This window comes from Dermacentor albipictus, chromosome 8 (genome assembly GCF_038994185.2).
Source record: "Dermacentor albipictus isolate Rhodes 1998 colony chromosome 8, USDA_Dalb.pri_finalv2, whole genome shotgun sequence".
Classification (NCBI taxonomy): domain Eukaryota; kingdom Metazoa; phylum Arthropoda; class Arachnida; order Ixodida; family Ixodidae; genus Dermacentor; species Dermacentor albipictus.
In genome coordinates this window covers 35032699-35053196 of record NC_091828.1, presented here as the reverse complement: position 1 = coordinate 35053196, position 20498 = coordinate 35032699, and the positions used below count along the sequence as shown (strand labels likewise).

The 20498-nt window shown below is 43.7% G+C and overlaps 1 protein-coding gene across 11 annotated transcripts in view; it reads right to left on the bottom strand.

Annotated features, from left to right (window-relative positions):
* Positions 1-20498, bottom strand: part of LOC139046684 (uncharacterized) — a 42302-nt gene that overhangs the window by 5934 nt on the left and 15870 nt on the right. For 6 of the 11 annotated variants that reach the window (XR_011507880.1, XR_011507879.1, XM_070523255.1 and 3 more), the window contains 2 exons: positions 15910-15972; positions 8432-8595 (listed from right to left, as the gene is read on the bottom strand). Coding sequence is in view for 7 of the 11 variants with exons in the window: in XM_070523255.1 (XP_070379356.1) it covers positions 15945-15972 (28 nt within the window). In the remaining 4 variants the exon portion in view is untranslated. Of the gene's footprint in view, positions 1-1151; positions 2091-8431; positions 8596-15092; positions 15618-15909; positions 15973-20498 lie in introns of those variants that run through there. The other 5 variants (XR_011507878.1, XM_070523259.1, XR_011507877.1 and 2 more) reach the window with 4 other exon arrangements.

Here is a 20498-nt window from a genome sequence, read left to right as displayed (position 1 = left end):
GGTCCTTTCTGATGCTAACGTGCTGCACAGCGTGCATCACATACTCCCGCTCTTCGAGGTTTTCAAATGGGTCAGCATGCGCACCTTCTAGCAGACATAAGTCTTCGTCTGTGCAAATCTATCTTGTAAAGAGCAAGGCAGACAAGGTGCCTCGATGCACGAGCCAGAGTGGGTGTGTGCATCGACCACCCTTGCTAGGAAAAAATGGCAGCAACCTTCTGCTCAGGCAGCTTGTAAGCGGACCGTGTTTCTGACTCCGCCAGCCCGCTTGCACCTAAGCGAAGGGCGCATGTGCATTCGCGCTTCCGCTCAGCTGCTTAGCAGAGTGTAAAAACGGCAACCTCTACTAAAGCAACCAGATCACTTGGCTTCATAAGGCACTATTTGCACTCGGCTAACTCCAAGACAAAATTTCTCGCTTACTTGACTCTGACTCTAATTTGTGTCGAGGCCTACCTCGAACACAAACTAGTCCTTGCAAAATAAGGTTGCTCGCTTCATCACAAGAAACTACTCGCATACATCTAGAGTTACGGAAATCAAATATTAAATTAATTTAGCTCCTCTCAATATACGCAGGCTTCTGACAATATTGTCCTTCATTCATAAACTTTACTCCAATCGGTTGTCCCACGTTACTCTAAATATCAGACTAGCTTGTGACGTGTGTCTTGACGGCTTGATCACCAACTTAAAATCGCACCCATCTTCGCCCACACTAATCCGTTTTTCCACTCACCTCTCCTCCTCGCTATCTGACACAACTCATTTGTACATAATTTGAAGTTGTTCCTAGATATCTGAACTACCTCTTACCTTGCTGTTCTGTTCCAGTTGCATTTCTTGATGTTCTTATTTAATATGCAATTTTGCTTTCCTGTTTAGGAATCTATACTTAAATTTTTTTCCATTGTTTTGTAATGTGAAACAGCTCATTGTGATAAGTCAAGTATTTTAGGAACCTTGAACCTTGTCATTACTATGTTTTTTTCACACACTGTATATACCCTGTAATAAGTCATTTTTTTGCACTAATTCATGTTGTTCCAATTCATATTTCTTGTTTAGTTGTGTACATTTGGTATTTTTTGCTCCTTTCATTGTAATCCCTGTAAGAGTTGGTGTCTGCCATGAAAAGGGTACCTGGCCCATACCATTGTTCGACTAATTCATGCTAAGGATGTTGTTGAAGGGAGGAACTTGTTCTCATTAAGAATGAGGAGTAGGGGATTTATTTACAATATCTACATGAAGGGTGGAGAACATTACATCTGATCAGTCTAGCATGACTGAAATGCACACTGAACAGCCGAAAATGCTTAAACACTCTCTGTCCTTACTAGATCCCTAGGCCAGGGAAAGCTGCCATCCAACCTTCATCCAACCAAAGCGTCCAAAGTCGTCGAAGTACCCGCCTTTGAGGGCGAAGGTTCACACACTCTCTTGTACTTTTGTTTTACTGAACACACCAAAATGAGTGGGGCCTCATAGACAGGTGTTGTCACGCTTGACTCAAGCTGGCACGTCTTGGTTCCCGAGCTGACTCTGCAGTTAGCTGCTGAATCTGTCATGACTGTGACTTTTACCAGAGTACATGGGGGAACGCCATAGAACAAACATTTCCAGGAGTTTTCTTGCTCCAATTGGTCCCTGAAGGTGACAGCGAACCAGCTAACAATCCTGTCCACCAAACGTGTCTAGCCTTACTGGCTCCGAAGGGCTATTCGAAGGGGGCGTGTTGTTGGCTTCACGAAGCGATTCATTGCAGCGAAGCCAGAAGGTCACTATCCCCGCTGGCCAATCGTAACATCCCCCACCTCTATGCCTCCTGGGCTCTTTAGAGTACTTGAACAAAAAAAAGTGTTATGGAAGTTAATATGACCGGTATAAACAGCAGCGTCGGAGCAACACGGACTGCTGCAGACGGCAGCACCAGGTGTGCTGATGACATTCTGATCATTACAAGCTGATACTGCTCTTTAGTGCCTTATCCATCTACGTCAAACCATTATGCGCTGCGTGGACCATATCTTGAACGCCGTGTTCTCGTCGCTTTGCCTTGAAGAGCGGGCCCATATCTTGAAAGCGATCTGCGAAAGGGGCACGGTGCGGTGTGTGCTGAGAGATTTGCGAGCGCTGCTTCGATCTCGTGGTAGCGACAGGCAGAACAAAGGTAAAGCCACTCGCTGCTGCATGCTCTATCTATATTGTATGCACTTTTCACTTTGTTGAGTGCTTGAAGGCTGTTCACCTCCGCCGTGGGTCGGCCCAGTATTGCACTATCTCTGGGATCGGCCCACAGTTTTATCTTGCGTGATGGAGGTTTGGTAAGCATAGAGATGCTTACACATTTAAGAAAATTTTAACACCCAGAACCAGCCAATTGGTACCATGCCAGTATGTTGCAAGTACTTTTATTTAAGTAGGTAGAAAGCCTTTGTAAATAATTAAATAAAAGTTTTGTGGGCTAATGAAAGCAGCTGTGTGCCTAGGCGTCGGAGAGGCAAGAAATTACAACTGCACTAAAACAATTCGCTCTGTCACACATAACAAAAGAAGTGAAGGTGAATGTCTTATGTGCATTGCAAATGACGCATGTGCTTTCATATGCACTACGGCATATGCACAAGTGTATTACACCCGATAACAATGCAAGAAGCTCGACAAGAGACTGCCGCGAGGCTATGAACGGCGTCCAGAAGGAGGGGCCATAGCACAAATGGATGCAAAGATGGCAGTGGTGGACACAAACAACATTGCTACCATTCCATGCACTCTTTTGTTACAAGGTGGTTTGCTGGCCTCTGCAAATAGATATGAGTCGATTCATCAGCTAACTGTAGCTTTAGTTGCTGATACCCAACCGACCTGATGAAGCGGTGCTGATTAGGGCCAATGGTCAGGGTAGTGTGCCATGAAATTAGCTTTTGTTGATAGTGATATGGGCTGCAAGCAGTCGCAGGAAGCTTGGTGTTAATATATTGGTACGATTGGCGATTGTTTCCGAGATCATTCGTACGGGTTTTTGATAACTGATGAAGCACTACTGTATCAGTGCATAAGATCACAGCAGATCTGCTTTCCATGTGAAGCTTTCATCACTTTAACTTGCATATTATTCTACTATATGCAGGGCTCACAAACCATATACGATATTTTCCAGACAATAATTTGAACCTGGCACAAGTAACCTCCCCCTCTTTTCACAAGTCAACAACCATCACAAGTGTGCACAGAAGTTAGTTTCTGTACTTAAAGGATCACAAATTGCCATACAGTTCGGAACCACGTGCAAGAACACATGTATGCAATGCAGACTGTGTGCCTTCCAGTGGTCAATGGGTCTTAGCGCATGCCATTGTGCTTGCTATGAATGCTGCTTTTGTCACCGTACCCTGTTAGCATTGCATATAGTAATTGCTTCGATTGGTGTTGACAGCCAGGACGAATTTTTACTGAGAGAGGCAAGCCTGATAATCAGATCGTGGTATTGGCATGTAAAAACGCAGATTTGTTTTGTGTTCTTGTTTAGAGACAAACCAAGTGCCCTTGAAATGCTGCATGCAATGCATTGACCTCGGGCAATCCATTGCATTACTGCAAATATTACTCAATATTTGAAAAGTCTAGTAGATGATCCATCTCAAACTGAATTACTTGCACGTTCACTATTTGTTTCCTATATTTAGGTCTTCTTCTCATACCCCTGCTGAAAACGCTGCGTTGCCCTGAAAGCGTGAAAATACCGCACCTTTGCGCCGTTCACGTAGCCAGGTTTCAGGCAAGTTGAATAGTAGCTAAATGGTGTAAATGTAAAGTGCTTAAGTTAGAATAAACCACCCGGTTATCTTTTTCCACAGCTACAAGTAAACAAAAGCTGAAGCGGCCTTCAAGTGTTAAGTGTGGAAAAAGATGTTTTGTTGCAATGGCTGTGACTGAAGACAACACAGGTATGTATGTGGTTTTCCAATTCAAGCACAGAGGCCACGACTTTGAACTGGGTCGTGTTTTTCTGTCCAAGTCGGAAAGAGCTGCTATTGCTGGTAAGAAACCACTTTTGCTCTGCTTTATAATACATAAAGAGTGGTTGTTGAGTTTTCAACACCCCAAATACAAGGCAATACTCATGCCAGACCATGCAGTGAACTTGGAGCACATGTTAGTGCGCTTGAAATTCATGATTTCCACATCATTCGAGGCCACCTTTACTGACTGCAGGGCATTATAGTTAATGACATCATAAACATGTTTATCATTTTGCTACATTGTATCAATGCCTGAAGAGTTCAGAGAGAGAGAGAGAAAAGGGAACCGTTCTCCAATTTCACAGTGGTAACAACTACCTTGGCACAGCCAGTGGCCTACATTTGACCTATATGGCTATTCTTATTGCAGGCAACGACTTTAGTTATTTTATACTTGTTTGCATCACTTCATGTACCAAGCAGGAAGGTGTAGTGCCTCCTGGTGCACTGTAGGCCACGCAGCAGACTGTGGCTTTTTCTCTTTCTGCTTTATTTTTCAGGCTTGCAGTTAACTGGATTGGTATGACTTATGATCCTAGTGGGATTCAATGTCTCAAAATAGCAGTAAGCTGGAATAATTTCCACTTGGGATTACTTAAGGTGCATTGTACATAATTATGTCTGCCATTTTGCTGAAACTGATGTGCAAGTATTACAGACATTGATGAAACTGCGACCTCTCACCACTACTGTAGGTCATCCACAGCAGATGTGCTTTCCATGCGAAACTTTCATCAGCTCAAGTTGTATTTTACTCTACCATATGTAGGGCTCACAAACCATGTGCCATACTTTCTGGACTATAATTTGAACTGTTGTACAAATCACCCCCTTTCCCCCTCTTTTCACAACCTTCAAAGAAAAAATATGTGTATATAACTCATTGTATAAAATGCATCTATCTTAACTTGGGTCAGCATCGTGAAATGCGATTGTGCATGTTTATACACTTATCCTAAAATGTCGTACTTAGCCATTTCAGGGCAATAAACTTCAGTAAAAAAAATTTTCATGAGCCGCACATTCTAGCAGGCAAAATAAACTGCAAGCACATTGCTGGAGAAAAAGATTATCTCATGTTGGTCTTGCATATATAAGTTACACTGTTGTATAATACGTTTGGACGAAAATGAAAAGAATAGTGGCACCTATGGTACCTAAATATTTTGAATGCTCATGAATCAGCTATGTGAATAAAACATGATTGGAATGATCACGATAATTAGGCTTACACCCCGTCACACGGCAAATCTAATGTCATTTCCAACAAATGACATTTCTTGCGATTAATGTCATTATCACAGTGTGCTGTCACACGGCGAAAACTGTCATTTGAAAATGATGACAATGACGATAGTAAAAAAAAGACACGCCTCAAACCCACTTTTGTCCAATAATTATTTTCCAATATGCTAAATTCCACTAGAATATGTGATCGTTGCTTTCAAACCGTAGCGTTTGATCACTGACTTGTCGACATTGCCAATGAAGTCGAGTCCAGCTAAGGCAAGCAACAGGGCGAAGAGAACGATACGTGCGTCCGCTACATCTGCTAAAGTGGTAAGAGAAGGGCAGTTGCATGTCATCGCCGTTCTGATGTGCATGCGACCTTCTAATATCCTCATTCTTGGAGCGTGCCACAGGAAAACACGCGCACGCTTTTACGCCAAGTCAATTGAAGTGGCCGCGGCCGATGCTCCGGTGAGAACTAACACAACTGCTGCAGCGAAAGAGGGCTGTCTGGTCACTAAACTGAGAGTAGTTTTCTGAATTTACGCACGTGATGGACTTTAATGTTGTTAAAGCAATAATTAGGTAATAAAATGGATAGAATAACAGTTATTTCTTGTTAAAACAAAAAAGAAGCATGTACTGTTTGCAAAAAACTGGTAAACTTGTGGTGTCGAGGATACACATTCAGTTCCAAACGAATGCAAATGAGTTTGGCGAACTCATTTGTTTGTAAATGTCATTTTCGAAAATGTCCTTACGTTTTACCGTGTGACACCAAAGAAATGGCATTATCAGGAAATGTCATTCGTTGTAAATGACATTAGATTTGCCGTGTGACAGGGGTATTCAGGGTGCCTACCAACCGGGAAAACCAGGAATTCTCAGGGATTTTGAGTAGTCTGGAAAAAGTCAGGGAAAACTCGGGGAATTTGGGCCTCTATCAGGGAAAATTAGCGGCAATTTTATTGAAAGGGTCGAAAGTCGCGGTAATGCTGGCTCGAGTAGCAGACAGGAATCGTAATGACTCGTCTTTGACGCCCTGTCGTTGGCAGGAGGAGTTGCCAGTGTACAGTCAACGAGCGACTTTCCGGATTCCTGATAATTTGGACGGCTTTGCGGCGCCACCTCGTACCCCATAGTGTCAACGTATCAGAACGTGTGAAATTTCCGACGTAAGAACTCCTTGCCGTCCGATTTTCCGGACGTTTTGCCGCGACCGCAGGTTCGAAACGGCATTAATCAAAGGCACCACCGCTGCCGTTTTGATTACTTCGCCGCCTCGAACCGGCACTCGCACGCAGATCCGCTGGCACCCGTTGCCACCACTGCGGCAACGCTAGGCCTAGCTGCTTCGAAGTTCGCTACGAAGCTTCTTGCCATTAGGTGCCGAACTTTTTATTGAAAGAATTCGCTGCTGTCAGCAATGGCACGGACTCCACCTTTGTGGTCCTTGCGATTGGCTTAGAAACTTGGAAAACATGGTGCGTTGCATAATGCCGGTTCGTGAAAGTCAGCTTCGCCTCTGTACAGAAATGTTACTCGGTAAAGCTTACGGAAAAGTATTGCAGTGAAGCATAACAAGTGTGGGAAGGGGCTATTGCCACGGAATACAGTATGTATATCTTAATTACGCACGCGGGCACCTGGCATTTCCTGTCACAGTACAAGCACAGGTATGCCTAATATGTGTACCGACAGGCCTTCAGAGCGTTTTTGAACGTGCCTGTGGCGGTTTGAGCCCCTAAGGGCAGTAAATGACATGCATTTATTTTTTTCCAACCGGCCGATTTTTCGGACGTTTTCGCAGCCCCTAGGGAGCTCGAAAAATCGGTCGTGGACTGTGCAACTGATTAAGATGCTTCAAATGGTCCTTGGGGCGGACAAGAACAGAAGTGACCTACGCATTGAGGAATAAACGAGAAAGGAAGCTTGCTGCCGCCGTTTTGAAAGAGCTCGAGCTCAAAAAGTAAAGTTTTGGCTGATGCCGAGATGCAGGTGTCTCTCATCCAAACCAAAATACACTCTTTGAAGCAGTGCAACACAACACTCGGGCGTTGTGCGCGGGCTGAGAGTATGTAAGGACTGTTGAGGTTGACTTACGAGCTGTTGAGACAGAATCTCAATTGTGAGAGTTCAGGCCTCATGCCACTGAGGTTGCTATCAGTTGATAGAAATAGCTCATATTAGAAAATATTTGCCTTTGTATGCATCTCCTTTTTATTCGTATTTGATAATGTCCGACCCTATTTGCAATTGTTTTCGAAGACACTTTATTTGCTGTGCATTTTAATAACCCCTGCCGTCTATTCTCTTTTTGAATAACATAAAAACTGCTCCTTAGTATTCAAATTGGATTAAGTTGCTTTTTTTTTCATGTGCTTACTAGAGAGTGACAGCATCAGGTGATATGGTTTCAGCCCGTGTTGATATAAAACATAGTTCTGCATCACTCAGGGAAATTTGCTATGGCACTCGGGGAAAACCTGGAAAACTCAGGGAATTTGGAAATGTCGACTTGGTAGACACCCTGGGTATTAGACATGAACTCGTAAAACAGCTTCAAGTGTCCAGTCAGTACTCTACTTGACTGAAATAATACCTTTAACTCAAAAACCCACATGACTGCATAGCCTTCAAAGCATACGTTCACAGTTGTGTCTGCTCCGTAAATATGGATGAGTGACTGATAAATCAACTCTATAAATAATTGCTGAAAGCTTTAATTGAAAATTTTTATATTGACATTAATCAAATTATGTCCATCAATGCAGTCAGTAACAGTGATGTTTATATTTAAGTTAATCTGGAAATGCTGCACGTTTTTGATTGCCGACTCTGTTTTGCCCTTCTATGGTGGCATGCCACTATGGAAGTGGCAATAACTTCTGCTATGGAATGTAATTGGAAAATGAAGTTCTAACTGAAGGATAGAAATTGTAAATAATGGCAATATTTAGTAAAGGAAATAAAAGTGGAAGACATTTTTGCCCTGGGTAGGATATGAACCACAATCTTCACATGTCCAGTCCAGTGCAATGCTTTCACAATGCTTCAGTAATGTCTTTTGTGCGGACAAGGTTACCAACAGTGAAGGATGAAATTGGCAGCCTAGCTGTAAACTTGGTACACACAATAAATTTCTTCACTTACGTACCTGATAGCACTGGTGCAGATAATCCCTATGACGGTTTATCAATGACACCAAACATTGAAACACTTAAATATGTAATCTTGCCTCTTCAAATGTAATGTAATCGTGTAGTGTAATTCAGAAATGTAATCTTGCCTCTTCAGCAGCTGAAGGCTGCATAGCACCATGTCCTTGCAAAGAACTGACCTAAAAAGAACAAAAATTGCGACAGCTTGAACTATTTAACACACACCATTGCAAAAGGTTTTTGTAAGGCAATGTAACTCATTATTCAATTAAAGGAATTCTAAATAATGATGTTAAAAATGTTCATCAGTGCCCATTTCACTTCCTTGCGTGCTCGGTAATAGTTACTTATGCTTCAACTAATATACACTTTTTCTCTACTCTCTCAAGACAAGCTGCGAGAAGGCGTGTTCATTGATGCAGTACTGGATAATGTGCAGTCCAATGTGGTTGAGACATTGCACCGCATTAACCTGTTAAGCAAGCAGGGTCTCCGCAACATAATGAGGGATGCCAGAGTCTCAAAGACCGAGCGGCTGCATGATAATGACTATGTGAGCGTGCAACTCTGGGTTGAGAGGATGCATAGTGAAAAGGAGAACCCATTGCTCTTCTTTAAACACCAAAAAGTGACATTCCTTTAGAGAAAAAAAATGAGGACCTTTTGGATGACAGATTTTATGCTAGTCATCATGACCATACCACAACAGGAGCTTTTCAAGAGGCTTGGAACTGATCGTGTATGTGTCGATGGAACACATGGAACAGCAGGTGAGCAGTACTATATAAATGCACTAATAATAAAAGCAAAAAAGAGGGAATGCTGTCTGAGAATAATTGCAATAGATTTGATGAGTAGTATTCCTTCACACATGATTTTTCTCTTAATTTTTCTCACATTTTTTAATTGATGCAGTTCTCGATTATCAGTAACAGAGCAAGAATGAATTCATCGCTCTGTACACTGGTGATATCATTCCATTGCTACTGTCCTCATCGCTACATGCCCTGCATATCCTGTCTGTATTGGTACCACGCAGTTATGATAGGTCACATAATACAGCTCTTATCACATTTGTCTTGTGGGGATGCGCGACTGTCGCACGTCCCCTGATATGTTGTTTTTCCTGTATAGCTTCCGTCTCCTGCATTGCGGCTTCGCCGCGGGCCCCAGGCCATGCGAGAGATGGCGCAAGTGTTGCACTGCCAACGCCGCCTCACGGCAGGGTTACTTGGGGGCGCAAGGGAGAACACGCTTCCTCTTTGGTTTGGGAGGGCAAGCAGCGCGGACGTGCCACGCGTGCACCGATCCATGCTTCTGCAAGACCATCTCGTGAGGCCTTGTGTGAAAGAGCCACCGTTCGCGTGACCGTGCACACGAACAACCAGGCGTTGGGATCCAGCAAGGGGCAAACATATTCGCTCGCTATCCGGTCACGGTGAGTTGGACTTCCGCGATTTGTCGCGCGCCCATTGGCATGTTTTGTGGATAGCAACTTGGCTAGCAGGCATTGATCTATGAAACGTGCAATAAATTCCCTTGTGATTGTTTGCACTACTGTACTGTCGTCCCTTTGACCCAAGAGTAAGGGATGAGAATCCCACAGTCTAAAGTGCAGAAACAGTGCATTGCACTGTGTATTAGTGCCTTCTGTCAGAGGTACAGCTGTCTCGAGGCTGTTTGGCATCCTGAACTGTTTGCCAATTAGGCGAATCACTGATTACTGCTACAGTCAAAGGTGCTTTTTCTTGGCGGCAAGGGGTGGTTCCCTGAGGACTGCAAAAACAAAACATTTAGAAAATCAGGCAGTCCAAAAAAAAAATTAATGCATGCCTTTTACTGCCATTTAAAGGGAGGTGCTAGTCGAAAACATAACAAGAACCTAGAACTATGAAACCCCAGCTGTTTACATACTCTCTTCGGGTAATTTGAAATACTATATAAATAAGTTTTATAGCAACTTGCATAGGTTTTGTTCTGTACAACGACAATGTGTAAAACGTAGACATTCTTGCCCCCACTTTTTTATCTCTAAACTTCCATAATTGCAGACCAGTGATGGCGCATAATCCTCCAAATCAACTGTAGAATACTGAAATATGTTACCGAAATTGATACCAAAATTGTTATTCACTGTTATGTTTTAAAAAGTGCATATAACAAGTGTTAAATTAGAACCTGTGAAACCATTTCAAAATGTTTAGACAACCAGTAATTGTTACTCAAGATTTTATCTTAAGTACATAAGTGATGTTGAAGATCAACCCCTCAGTGGTGGTGGTCAAGACAGTTTAGGATTTCAAGCACAAAGTTGTCATTCTGGAGCAGTTTAGGAGCAGAATTTTTTTTCTACTTCGTGTTCCAAAAGATTTTGGGACACTTGGAGTAGTACAGAAGTAATCTAGCCATTTGGTGGAGCTTGTTATTACTGTGCAGTCAGTAAGTGCTGCTCAAGAGTGAGGCAAGACACAAAGCCAACAGCAACCAATTAAGCTTGCCTTCCCAAGGACGGTATACCATGCATATCATGTTGCAAACATTTTTGTTTGGATAGGCAAAGAACTTAATTTTGTACCCGCCCTAGTTGCTTAGTGGCTGTGGTGTTGGCCTGCTAAGCACGAGGTTGCAGGATCGAATCTCGGTCAGAGCCGCCGCATTTCAGTGGGGTAAAAGGCGAAAACACTCATGCACTTAGATTTAGGAGAACGTTAAAAAACCCCAGTTGGTCGAAATTTCCAGAGTCCCACACTACGGCATGCCTCATAATCAGAAAAGTGGTTTCGGCACACAAGACCCCATAATTTAATTTTTCTTAATTTTGTAAACCAACCACAACACTTATTAGGCTTCTTGGTGCTTGTGCTGTAGCAGAAGAGAGTATGTATGTGTGTAAATAAAGAAATGTAAATCATGCCATGTTACAATGGCCCCTTTCCACTGCTGGTATGCTTCACCACGATACATTGCATAAGCTTCTTCTCGTAGGAAGGTATATTGCAGCAAAATTGACGCTTGAAAACCGGCATTATACAACACTCAACAATGGTTGTGCTTTCCGCACTACGAAGGCAAAGCATTTCAGCATCCAAAATTTCAGCTGTCCTTATAATTAATTGCCTCTATGAGGTACGTGGCTGTGTTGCGAAGATACCCGAATTCTCATGCATGCCCAAAAAATAGTTTGTTGGGTGTATTTCTGCTTGGTAATGAAGACGGCTATAACAGTGCACTTTGGTGACACAACAGTGGCCAAATGCTCAGATTTCTTTTAAGTAGAGTGCTGTGGGCTTTTATGACTTTGGTGAAGTTAGCATCTGAATTTGCCATACACAAGTTATCTATTTATTAAACTCACGCACACATAATATCACTATAATGAGAAATGCATAGTGTTTTAGCTGTTCCCTGCAGTATGTTTTCTGACAACTGCTTTGATGATGGATGGATGAATAAATTTCTTGCGGTCCGTTGGTACATGCGATTGGTGCGCAGCGGGCCAATCCCACGTCGGGACAGAGAGGCCATGCCCCTCCGCCGCGTCGCAGGCTCGATGGACAACCCAGAGCTGTGCTTCAAGGTCCGAGCTGTGTGGAGCTTGGTCCCACTCTCCCTTGGTGGTCCCGGCACCAGGGGGCAAGCCCAGAGCATGTGATCAAGGCTAGCTACATCCTTACAGTAGAGACACGCATTGTGAGGGTGCGCATCCGGAAAGATTTTGTGCAGGAAGGCCGGGCATGGGTAGGTGCCCGTCTGAAGCCACCTGTACATGACTTCTTGTGCTTTATTGGGCGCTTTGTGTGGTAGCAGCATGGTTCTCTTGACTAACTTGTAATGCTGGGTGAGATCGTTGTAAGTGACGAGGGGATCGCGCTCGCTTGCCCATCCTGCCGAGAGGGAGTCTGGGCTCACACGGTGAGTTAGATCTTGTGTGGTGTCGTGTGCTGTCTCGTTGAGGTCACTTTTTAAGAACAATATTTGATCACGAATATACTCTTAATGCTTCACACACAAAACAATTTGTTACCTTGTTGTGTCCATGAAAGGGTTGTATTAAGAATAATTTTTGGCAGCCTTGTTGACAGTTTGACAGCATTAATCAGTGAATCCTTAACAGGCACTCTGCAACACTTTTTCAAGAAGGAAAGCCAACCTACTCAGTCTCCAACACATGCGATTTTACATTTTGTCACAATCTTAATGCAGCTGGCACATCTGGGTTCAAGCTTATATAGTGCTAACTTACGCAAGTTGGCACATGTTACAGCACTTCATTTGTCTCCTTTATGTCCTATGTGTTGTAATGTTATGTTTTTTATTCAAGCTCATACTTTTGAGCAGCAAGCAAAATGCAGTTAACTTCATTCCGTTAATTCGACTGACGGGACTGATGAAACAGATTGAATTATTTGGTGGGTCAAATTTAAGAAGATGCAGAAGAAATGCCAACACGCATGACTGATTTATTTGCCATGGTTTACGTACAGATTCTAACATGCCCCCAGAGTGAAACACACGCCCGCTGTCTGTGTGTCCAAAGTGTAAACTAGCATAGAAAGGACAAAAGCCCCTAAAATGAAAGAGAAATCAAATGCGCAGACAATTTCTATTTAAAAAAAATGGACAAGGGTCCAATGTGTTGCACATTGCAACCAATTTTCCAAAGTGAGCTTCGCCGCAATACATTCGTGTTATGCGGTAAAGCATACGAAAATCGCCAAGGAAGTTTCGTTAAAGATGGCACATTAGAAATGGGTAAATAACACAATCAGACGTTTTGATCTGTGATTACTGCTTGGAGCTCCTCCTGGGCAGGCAGAAAATAGGCATTTCCTGCAGGAGATAAAGTCTGTTTAACACATCTACTGTCCTCTGAGGTGTGTCACCAAAGGGGTCGCTTATTGGGTTCACTGTAGGGGTCGGCATGCATGCCGACTGCTCAAGTTGGAATTATTGGGTGAAGGCCTATTTTAGTATCAAAATAACTAAAGTTTGGACCTATAGAAATGCACGTGTGTCGGCTGGGACTTTCAGCCGGGATCAAAGTCTACTGTTCTGCAGCCACTGAGCACTGCAGTATGCCAATATTCTGCTATGTGTAGTAGGAGATACATTCTCGCTGCGAAGTCCACTGCCTTATATATGGTACAGTCGACTTCTGTTAATTCGACTCCGGGTAATTCAATCCTGGCCAAAGGTCTTGGCCAGCAGTCATACATTTCTACAGTCCCGAATCTCTTATTTTGATCGTAAAATTGGCTTTCGCAGGATAATTTGAACTTGGAACAGTGACTCGCTGTTGACCCCTATGGTGAACCCAATAGCGACCCCTTTAGTGGCAGCACGTCTACCTCGGCGATGCTTAGGAAACAATGTATGCATTCAACACGTGTGATCGCGTGTCAACAGCTCCCATTTATGCTTGCCCTACGAAACTTTTCAAGCAAGAACCATATATCACAACGTTTAATTACGGTATTTACCTGATTCTAATGTGTGCCTCATATGTTAGCACTAGTAGAATGCAATAGTTGTACACTTTTCTTTTCAATGACACCCGCTGTGGTTGCTCAGTGACTATGGTGTTGGGCTGCTGAGCACGAGGTCGCGGGATCGAATCCCGGCCACGGCGGCTGCATTTCGATGGGGGCGAAATGCGAAAACACCCGTGTACTTAGATTTAGGTGCACGTTAAAGAACCCCAGGTGGTCGAAATTTCCAGAGTCCTCCACTACGGCGTGCCTCATAATCAGAAAGTGGTTTTGGCACGTAAAACCCCATAATTTAATTTTTTTTTTCAATGACAGTGGTAAGCTCCCAGCCATAATTTGGTAATGCCTGCCATATGCATATCAACCCATTTTTATTCTTAAGTAAATTGCCTTTTCATGATCAGGGTCCCTTGCGAGCAACTGACCTAGGTAAAATTACTCCTGTACAGACTCTAGAGGCTGACTGGCGATGTGAATTCTTGAACATTGTCTTCTGCATATTGATCTTCAAACACACTCTAACTCTTTTTTGGTCAAGGTCCTCAATCACTAGTAATTTGTCCCCACTGTTGCCGAGATATTCACCATTGATCTGCAACAGCAGATTTGAAATGGCATTAATCAAAGTCAACACCGCCGTGTTATCTCGCCACCTTGAATTGACACTCTCACACACAGATCCACTGTAATCACCATGGCGGGAACGCTAGGCCTAGGTATGCTATTACGGTTCTTGCCATTCAGTGCTGTCTTTTTCATTGAAAGAATTCACCGCTGTCAGCAATGGTACCCACTCTGCCTCTGCAATCCTCGTAAAGCACGGCGCGTTGCATATTGCTGGTCCTCGAAAGGCAGCTTTGCCTCAGCACAGTGATGCTACGCGGTGAACTGTATGGGACGCAGCACATATACGTGCACTTGCCGTCTCCTGTCACAGTGCAAGCACCTATATGCCTAATAAGTGTACTGGCAGACCTTCAGAGCTTTTTCGGACGTGCCTGTGGCGATTTGGGCCCTTAAGGGCAGTAAAAGACATGCATTCATTTTTTTCGGACATTGTAGCGGCCCTTAGGGACTCTGAAAAATTGGACTGTACAACTGATCAAAAGGATGCTTCAAATAACACGCAGTGGAACGAGGACAAGAACAGGAAGAACCATTGCTTTGAGGAATGACTGGGAAAGGAACTGTGCCGCCGCCTCTTTGAAGGAGCTCGAGCTCAAAAAGCAAAGTGTTGGCTGACACTAAGATGCAGGTTACCCACATCCACACCAAAATAAACCCCTTAAACAGTGCAGTGAAATGCAACACTGAGGCATTATGTGCAGTCTGAGAGTATCTCAGGACAGTTGAGGTTGACTTTCCAGTTGCTTGGAGAATCTGATATGTGACAAAGTTCGGGCATAATACCAATGAGCTTGCTATCAGTTGATACAAATAGCTCTATTTGCTTTTGTATGCATCTCTTTTTATTCGCATTTTAATATGTTCGACTATTTGCCCTGAGCTAGACCACTTTTTTTTTTTACAGTGAAGCTGTCTATTGCGAGGATCTGGCGGACCGCATCCGTGCATAGATTAACAATTTTTCATACGATGGGCCGATCCTGAAGAAATTGCAATACCAGGCCAACCCGAGGCAGAAGTGAAGCAAGCATTAAGCACTCCCCATATGTGGGCTGATCCCGAAGGTCGTGAAATGCCAGTCCAACCTCCGGCAGAGATGAAGCAGGCTTTAAGCACTCCCCACACATGGGCCAATCCCATAGGTAGTGCAATACCAAGCTGACCCGCAGCAGAGGTGCAGTTCACTATTAAGGGGCCCACATACGCAGCTTCGCTGGTCAGCCTTTACAGAGTAAAGGGGCACCGGGTTTCTTTCGAAGATATTTTTAGTAGTTGTGCATTTTACAAACCCCTCGTTTCAGTTTTCTATTTTGAATAAAATAAACACTACTCCTTACTGTTCAAACTGCATTGTTTTTATTTTTTTAACATGCTTACCAGAGAGTGACAGCATCAGGTGACATGGTGTCAGCTCATCTTGACATGAAACTTGGTGAAAACCTGAAAAAAATCAGGGAACTTGAAAATGTCAACTTGGTAGACACGTTGATCTTCTAAGCATGCAGTATGGCACATAAGCCTGGAGGTTAACAAAGAATCTCGAGAACACGTTAAGGACCGTACAAAGAGCAATGCAATGATAAATGTTAAGAGACAGGAAGAGAGCGGTGTGGATAAGAGAGCAAATGGGGATGGTCGATATTCTAGTAGACATTAAGAGGAAAAAATGAAGCTGGGCAGGCCATGTAATGCATAGGGTAGATAACCAGAGGACCATTAGAGTTGCAGAATGGGCGCCAAGGGAAGGGAAGCTTCGCCAAGGATGATGAAATTTGAAAGCACAAGTTCGCATCAGCTAGTGCAAGACAATGATAATTGCAGGAAGGTGCCTTCGTTCTGCATTGAACTTTAAGATAGGATGATGATGATGGTGAATGCGTGCAACTCTTTAAAAAGAAATTTGGGCCGGAAATAGCTTGCACAGTTCACCACGACACGAAACCAAATTCGTATGCTTTGCCACTAACACGGATGTATTCCAGCAAAGCTAACTTAAGAAAAGCGGCCACCATTGTGTAATCATCTCTATTTCATTGTTGGAACAGCTTGCGAAACATAGCATGATGTGTTGGAAGGAGCCCCGTAACTTTTTTTTCTTTATAGCCGGCTATAATATGCACATGCTGAATTTTTTATAATTAATGCTATGTGATGTGCAAATTAAGCAGCAATTTTATCCAGTATTAAAACGTACCTTAGTGTAACAATACAATGAGAGACGTAATCAAGAATTTGTATGTATGCACATCTGAGTGCGCATGCATGCGTGCTGTCATTCTTGAGTGCGCAAAGACGTGAAACTGGTCTTAGTGCAGCTTGGTAGCTTATAGTTTGTGAGGGGATTCGTAATGGCAGTGCTCCACCACGCCACAATGCAGCAGTCAACGCTGATGGTGTATCCACACGACGGACGGCTCCGCGCAAGTCTGTGCCGCAGACGCTTAATCCGCCGCCCATCCAGACGATGGACAGACTGAGCAGACGACCGCGCCGGAAAAATAAACATGGCGGCACCACCCGAAGCGACTGCCGTCCGCCTCGAACCTGTGAAGTCGTCGTCGTCCACTGTGTGACCCGTAATTTTCAAACTGAGGCTTGTATTTGGTTTAAATTTGTGTCCAGAAGCTTCGACAGCAATCCATTCGTGATGAGTGGGCAGCGTTTCTGAAAGAGATACTCAGATTCTCGGCGTGTAGGCTTAGAGTGGCTGTATGGCTGAACATGGCGTCGACAATGTTGTGGCGGCCCGGGCGGATCTCAGTGGACGTAAGTTATTATGATTGCTTGTTTCTACTCACTCTAGATGGTGCCATCGGTGTAACAAAGACTTTGTCAGACTTTGTCATACGTGTTTTTCACTCTGAATGAAAATGGCAATCGAAAGGAAACGACGGTTGGCCGCAATGGCTGTCGTTTTGTCCGAATTGGATGATGACGAGTGCTTGTTTCATCGAAAGAGGTCTTGTTACGCTCTCGTGTCCGCGTTATCGGTGAGAGTCATATCCCACAACGCGGCGAACTGCTCCACGAGATTTAAGAACAAAGTTACCTCGTCCGCTCAGGTTCATTTCAGTCGCTCTTGTGCGAGTCGCACGCTCGCGAACAGACATGAATGGTGTCAGCAGCGATGAAGCTGTTTCAGAAAGATCCCAAAGTCGCGCTTGTTGCCACACTGTAGAGCATGCTAGGCTAAATCCGCAGCGTTCAACTCCCAAAATCCGGATGCGAAAAATAGCACGGCATTTTCCGTCCGTGGGGGTCGCGGACGACGCGCGGACGGTACAAATCCGTGACGCATAGTCATGTGATGCGCCGTCCGTCGCGAAAAAGACGGATTTCGTCTGTCGTGTGGATCCACCATGAAGAGAGGAAATGCTAATCTTACCGACACTGCACATGCTCAACAGGCCAGTGAGAGTGCTGACACGTGAGCTTGAAGCTCGCCAGATCCATCTAACAATTTGTGAGTCGTACATGACAGCATAATCTACATTTAATCATCGATTTATTTCAACTACCATGTACGTCGACGTTGTCTCCGTAGTGTTGACCCCCTCCCCTTTTTTCTTCGAGGATACTTCTGACAGTGAAAAATAACACTGAATGTCCACATCAACAGGAACGGGCATAAGATGCAACCACTTGCGACCTTTTTAACAGAAGCTTGTATTGCCTCACTGGTGTCGGTGTTACCGCGCGAAAAAACCCAAGCTGCGCAAAAATAGAAATTGCTTATCAGGCTGCGGATTTGAACCACCGACCTGCGGATTGCGAGACCACCACGCTAACCGATTCAGCCACCGTCAGTTCATCAAACGCTGCCTTTAAGGTGGGTAAGTAGAAGCAGCACATGGCATGAGCCAATCACGGGCGTCCCCTTCCTCCAGAGGAGGGAAAGGGTGTGTTCGCATGTTTGCTCGCCTGACACCAGTTCAGACCCAGCAGTCAGATGGGGAGGCCGCGTTTGGTCTGTTCTGCCAAAGAGCAGGCTGCATTGAAGGAATGGCAGTGGGAGCAGGCCACGTGTTGTGCGTTTGGCCAAAGAACAGGCAATGTTTGATTGATGCCACCGGGAACTCATTCGAGAAAGGGGTCGACGTTGATGTGCCGCTCTCGCCGTGAGGCGTTACAAAGAGCAGCAGATCCCAAGCTTCGCTTGCACCCCGCTTCACAGCAGTGGAAGGGCAGTAACTTTTTTGGCCTCCATCCTTGTGTCATAGTCCAAGCATGTTCTTGCTAAATAGAATCATTCTTGGCAACTAAAGGTTAGTGTTTAAGTGCAATTAAAGCTCGTCATTGGAACAGTCTCCAGGACTTCAGAATTTCACAATAAGTAGAATACCATTTTGTTGGTAAGTACCACGGCAGAGATAGCGACCTATAGGTAGATACTGAAAGAGCCAGTATTCAGTAAAAACTTATAAATGTAAAAAAATTCGGCCTAGTCTAGTTTAGAGTAATTGGCAAGGATACCTGTTTTTGCAGTCTTATTCTAGTGAAGGTTTAGCACTACAGGACTGTGCCAGTTCCATTCCAACTAAATCTGCCCAATTGATGCCATTATAGATTAACATTACTGAATATATTCTGCAATCACATTATTTATTCATGAATTACACTTGCGCAGGTAACATGCATGTACTGTCAAAAAGAGTAGATATGAGAGAGATTATACAGCTAGCAACGCACTGCAAAAATAAAAGGTCACAGAGCGAATATGTTCTCGTTAAAGAAGCATAACATTATCTGCAATGTTGTCAGAACTTCAAAAATAAGTTTTTTGTTGAAAGGCACAACTAGTAAACAACTATAGTAAAAATTTCATTTAAAGTTGGAGAAATAGTACAACTCTTGGCATTCCGGGGAGTTAAAAAGAGTGGAATTAAGAAATCTCAACTTTGTCAAGTAGGAATGAAACGGAGGGCCCGCCCCATTCTGCAACTTTACTGTGGACCAGTGTACGCCAACATGGCAAGTAAGAAAAGAAATTTGGGTATTTCATGGTGCGTGTAGATCCATAGACTTTTGTTCCCAACGGTATCTTCTGATGACATGCCCAGGCTTTTTTTTTTTCTAGTCACTTGTTGCACTTTAATGCGATAAAATCTACTTGAACCTCTTGTGGTCGCAAGATCCGCAGGCGAGCTCGTTCCCTCAAACGGCTGCCACCACCCAGCCTCTACTCAACCATATCTTGTGAACATTATATACATTTTTTTTTTTGCCTCCTAGCATTTTGGGTGATATCCTGAGTGATGAAAACAAGCACTTCATAAAATCAGCAACATCTATCATTACGACAGATTCATAACAATAGTGCAACCACTACATTGTTTTAGCTTTCCATACCAAATAAACTCACTGGGTCTGCGTTAGTGTGGGCAGGAGTAAGCTTGCACACGTAAGTTTTTGGTAACATTCATAACAAAGCAAACAAGCTTTCAGGACTATAAACCTTTGAGTCGCATCAGCTACGTGGGAGCAAAATATACATTCAAAAAACAGGAAAAATAGGCACAGTGTTATGTGCCACTAATCCTTTCCTAAAAAGCTGCAAGAATTTTAGGCGGTTTTGATAGAACTATAGCATGGCACAAAACTGATGGTGCTGTGCATTTGGTCACTGCAAGCAGCTGTACATTGTTAACCTCTCTGGCCAATCATGTCTGCTGCAGAAGCATCCCTAGTATGTCTCCCAATTTCAAGATACTTGATTTAGTGCAGTATCACTCTTTGTTGGCCTTTTTATCAGACTGACGCAGAAGTGGGAGCACTGTACACTGTTCACATTTTCTTTGTGCGCAAAAGATAAGTATGCGTTGCATTCACCACTAAGAGAATGTATTTAATGCTGTTCTTAAGTTTACAGCACATGACACAGGTATTCATGACAAATCTGTGCATGTCACACAGACCGCTGAAATTTCAAATGAAACACCACTTTCCTCCCTCTCGAGAAAGCGCCA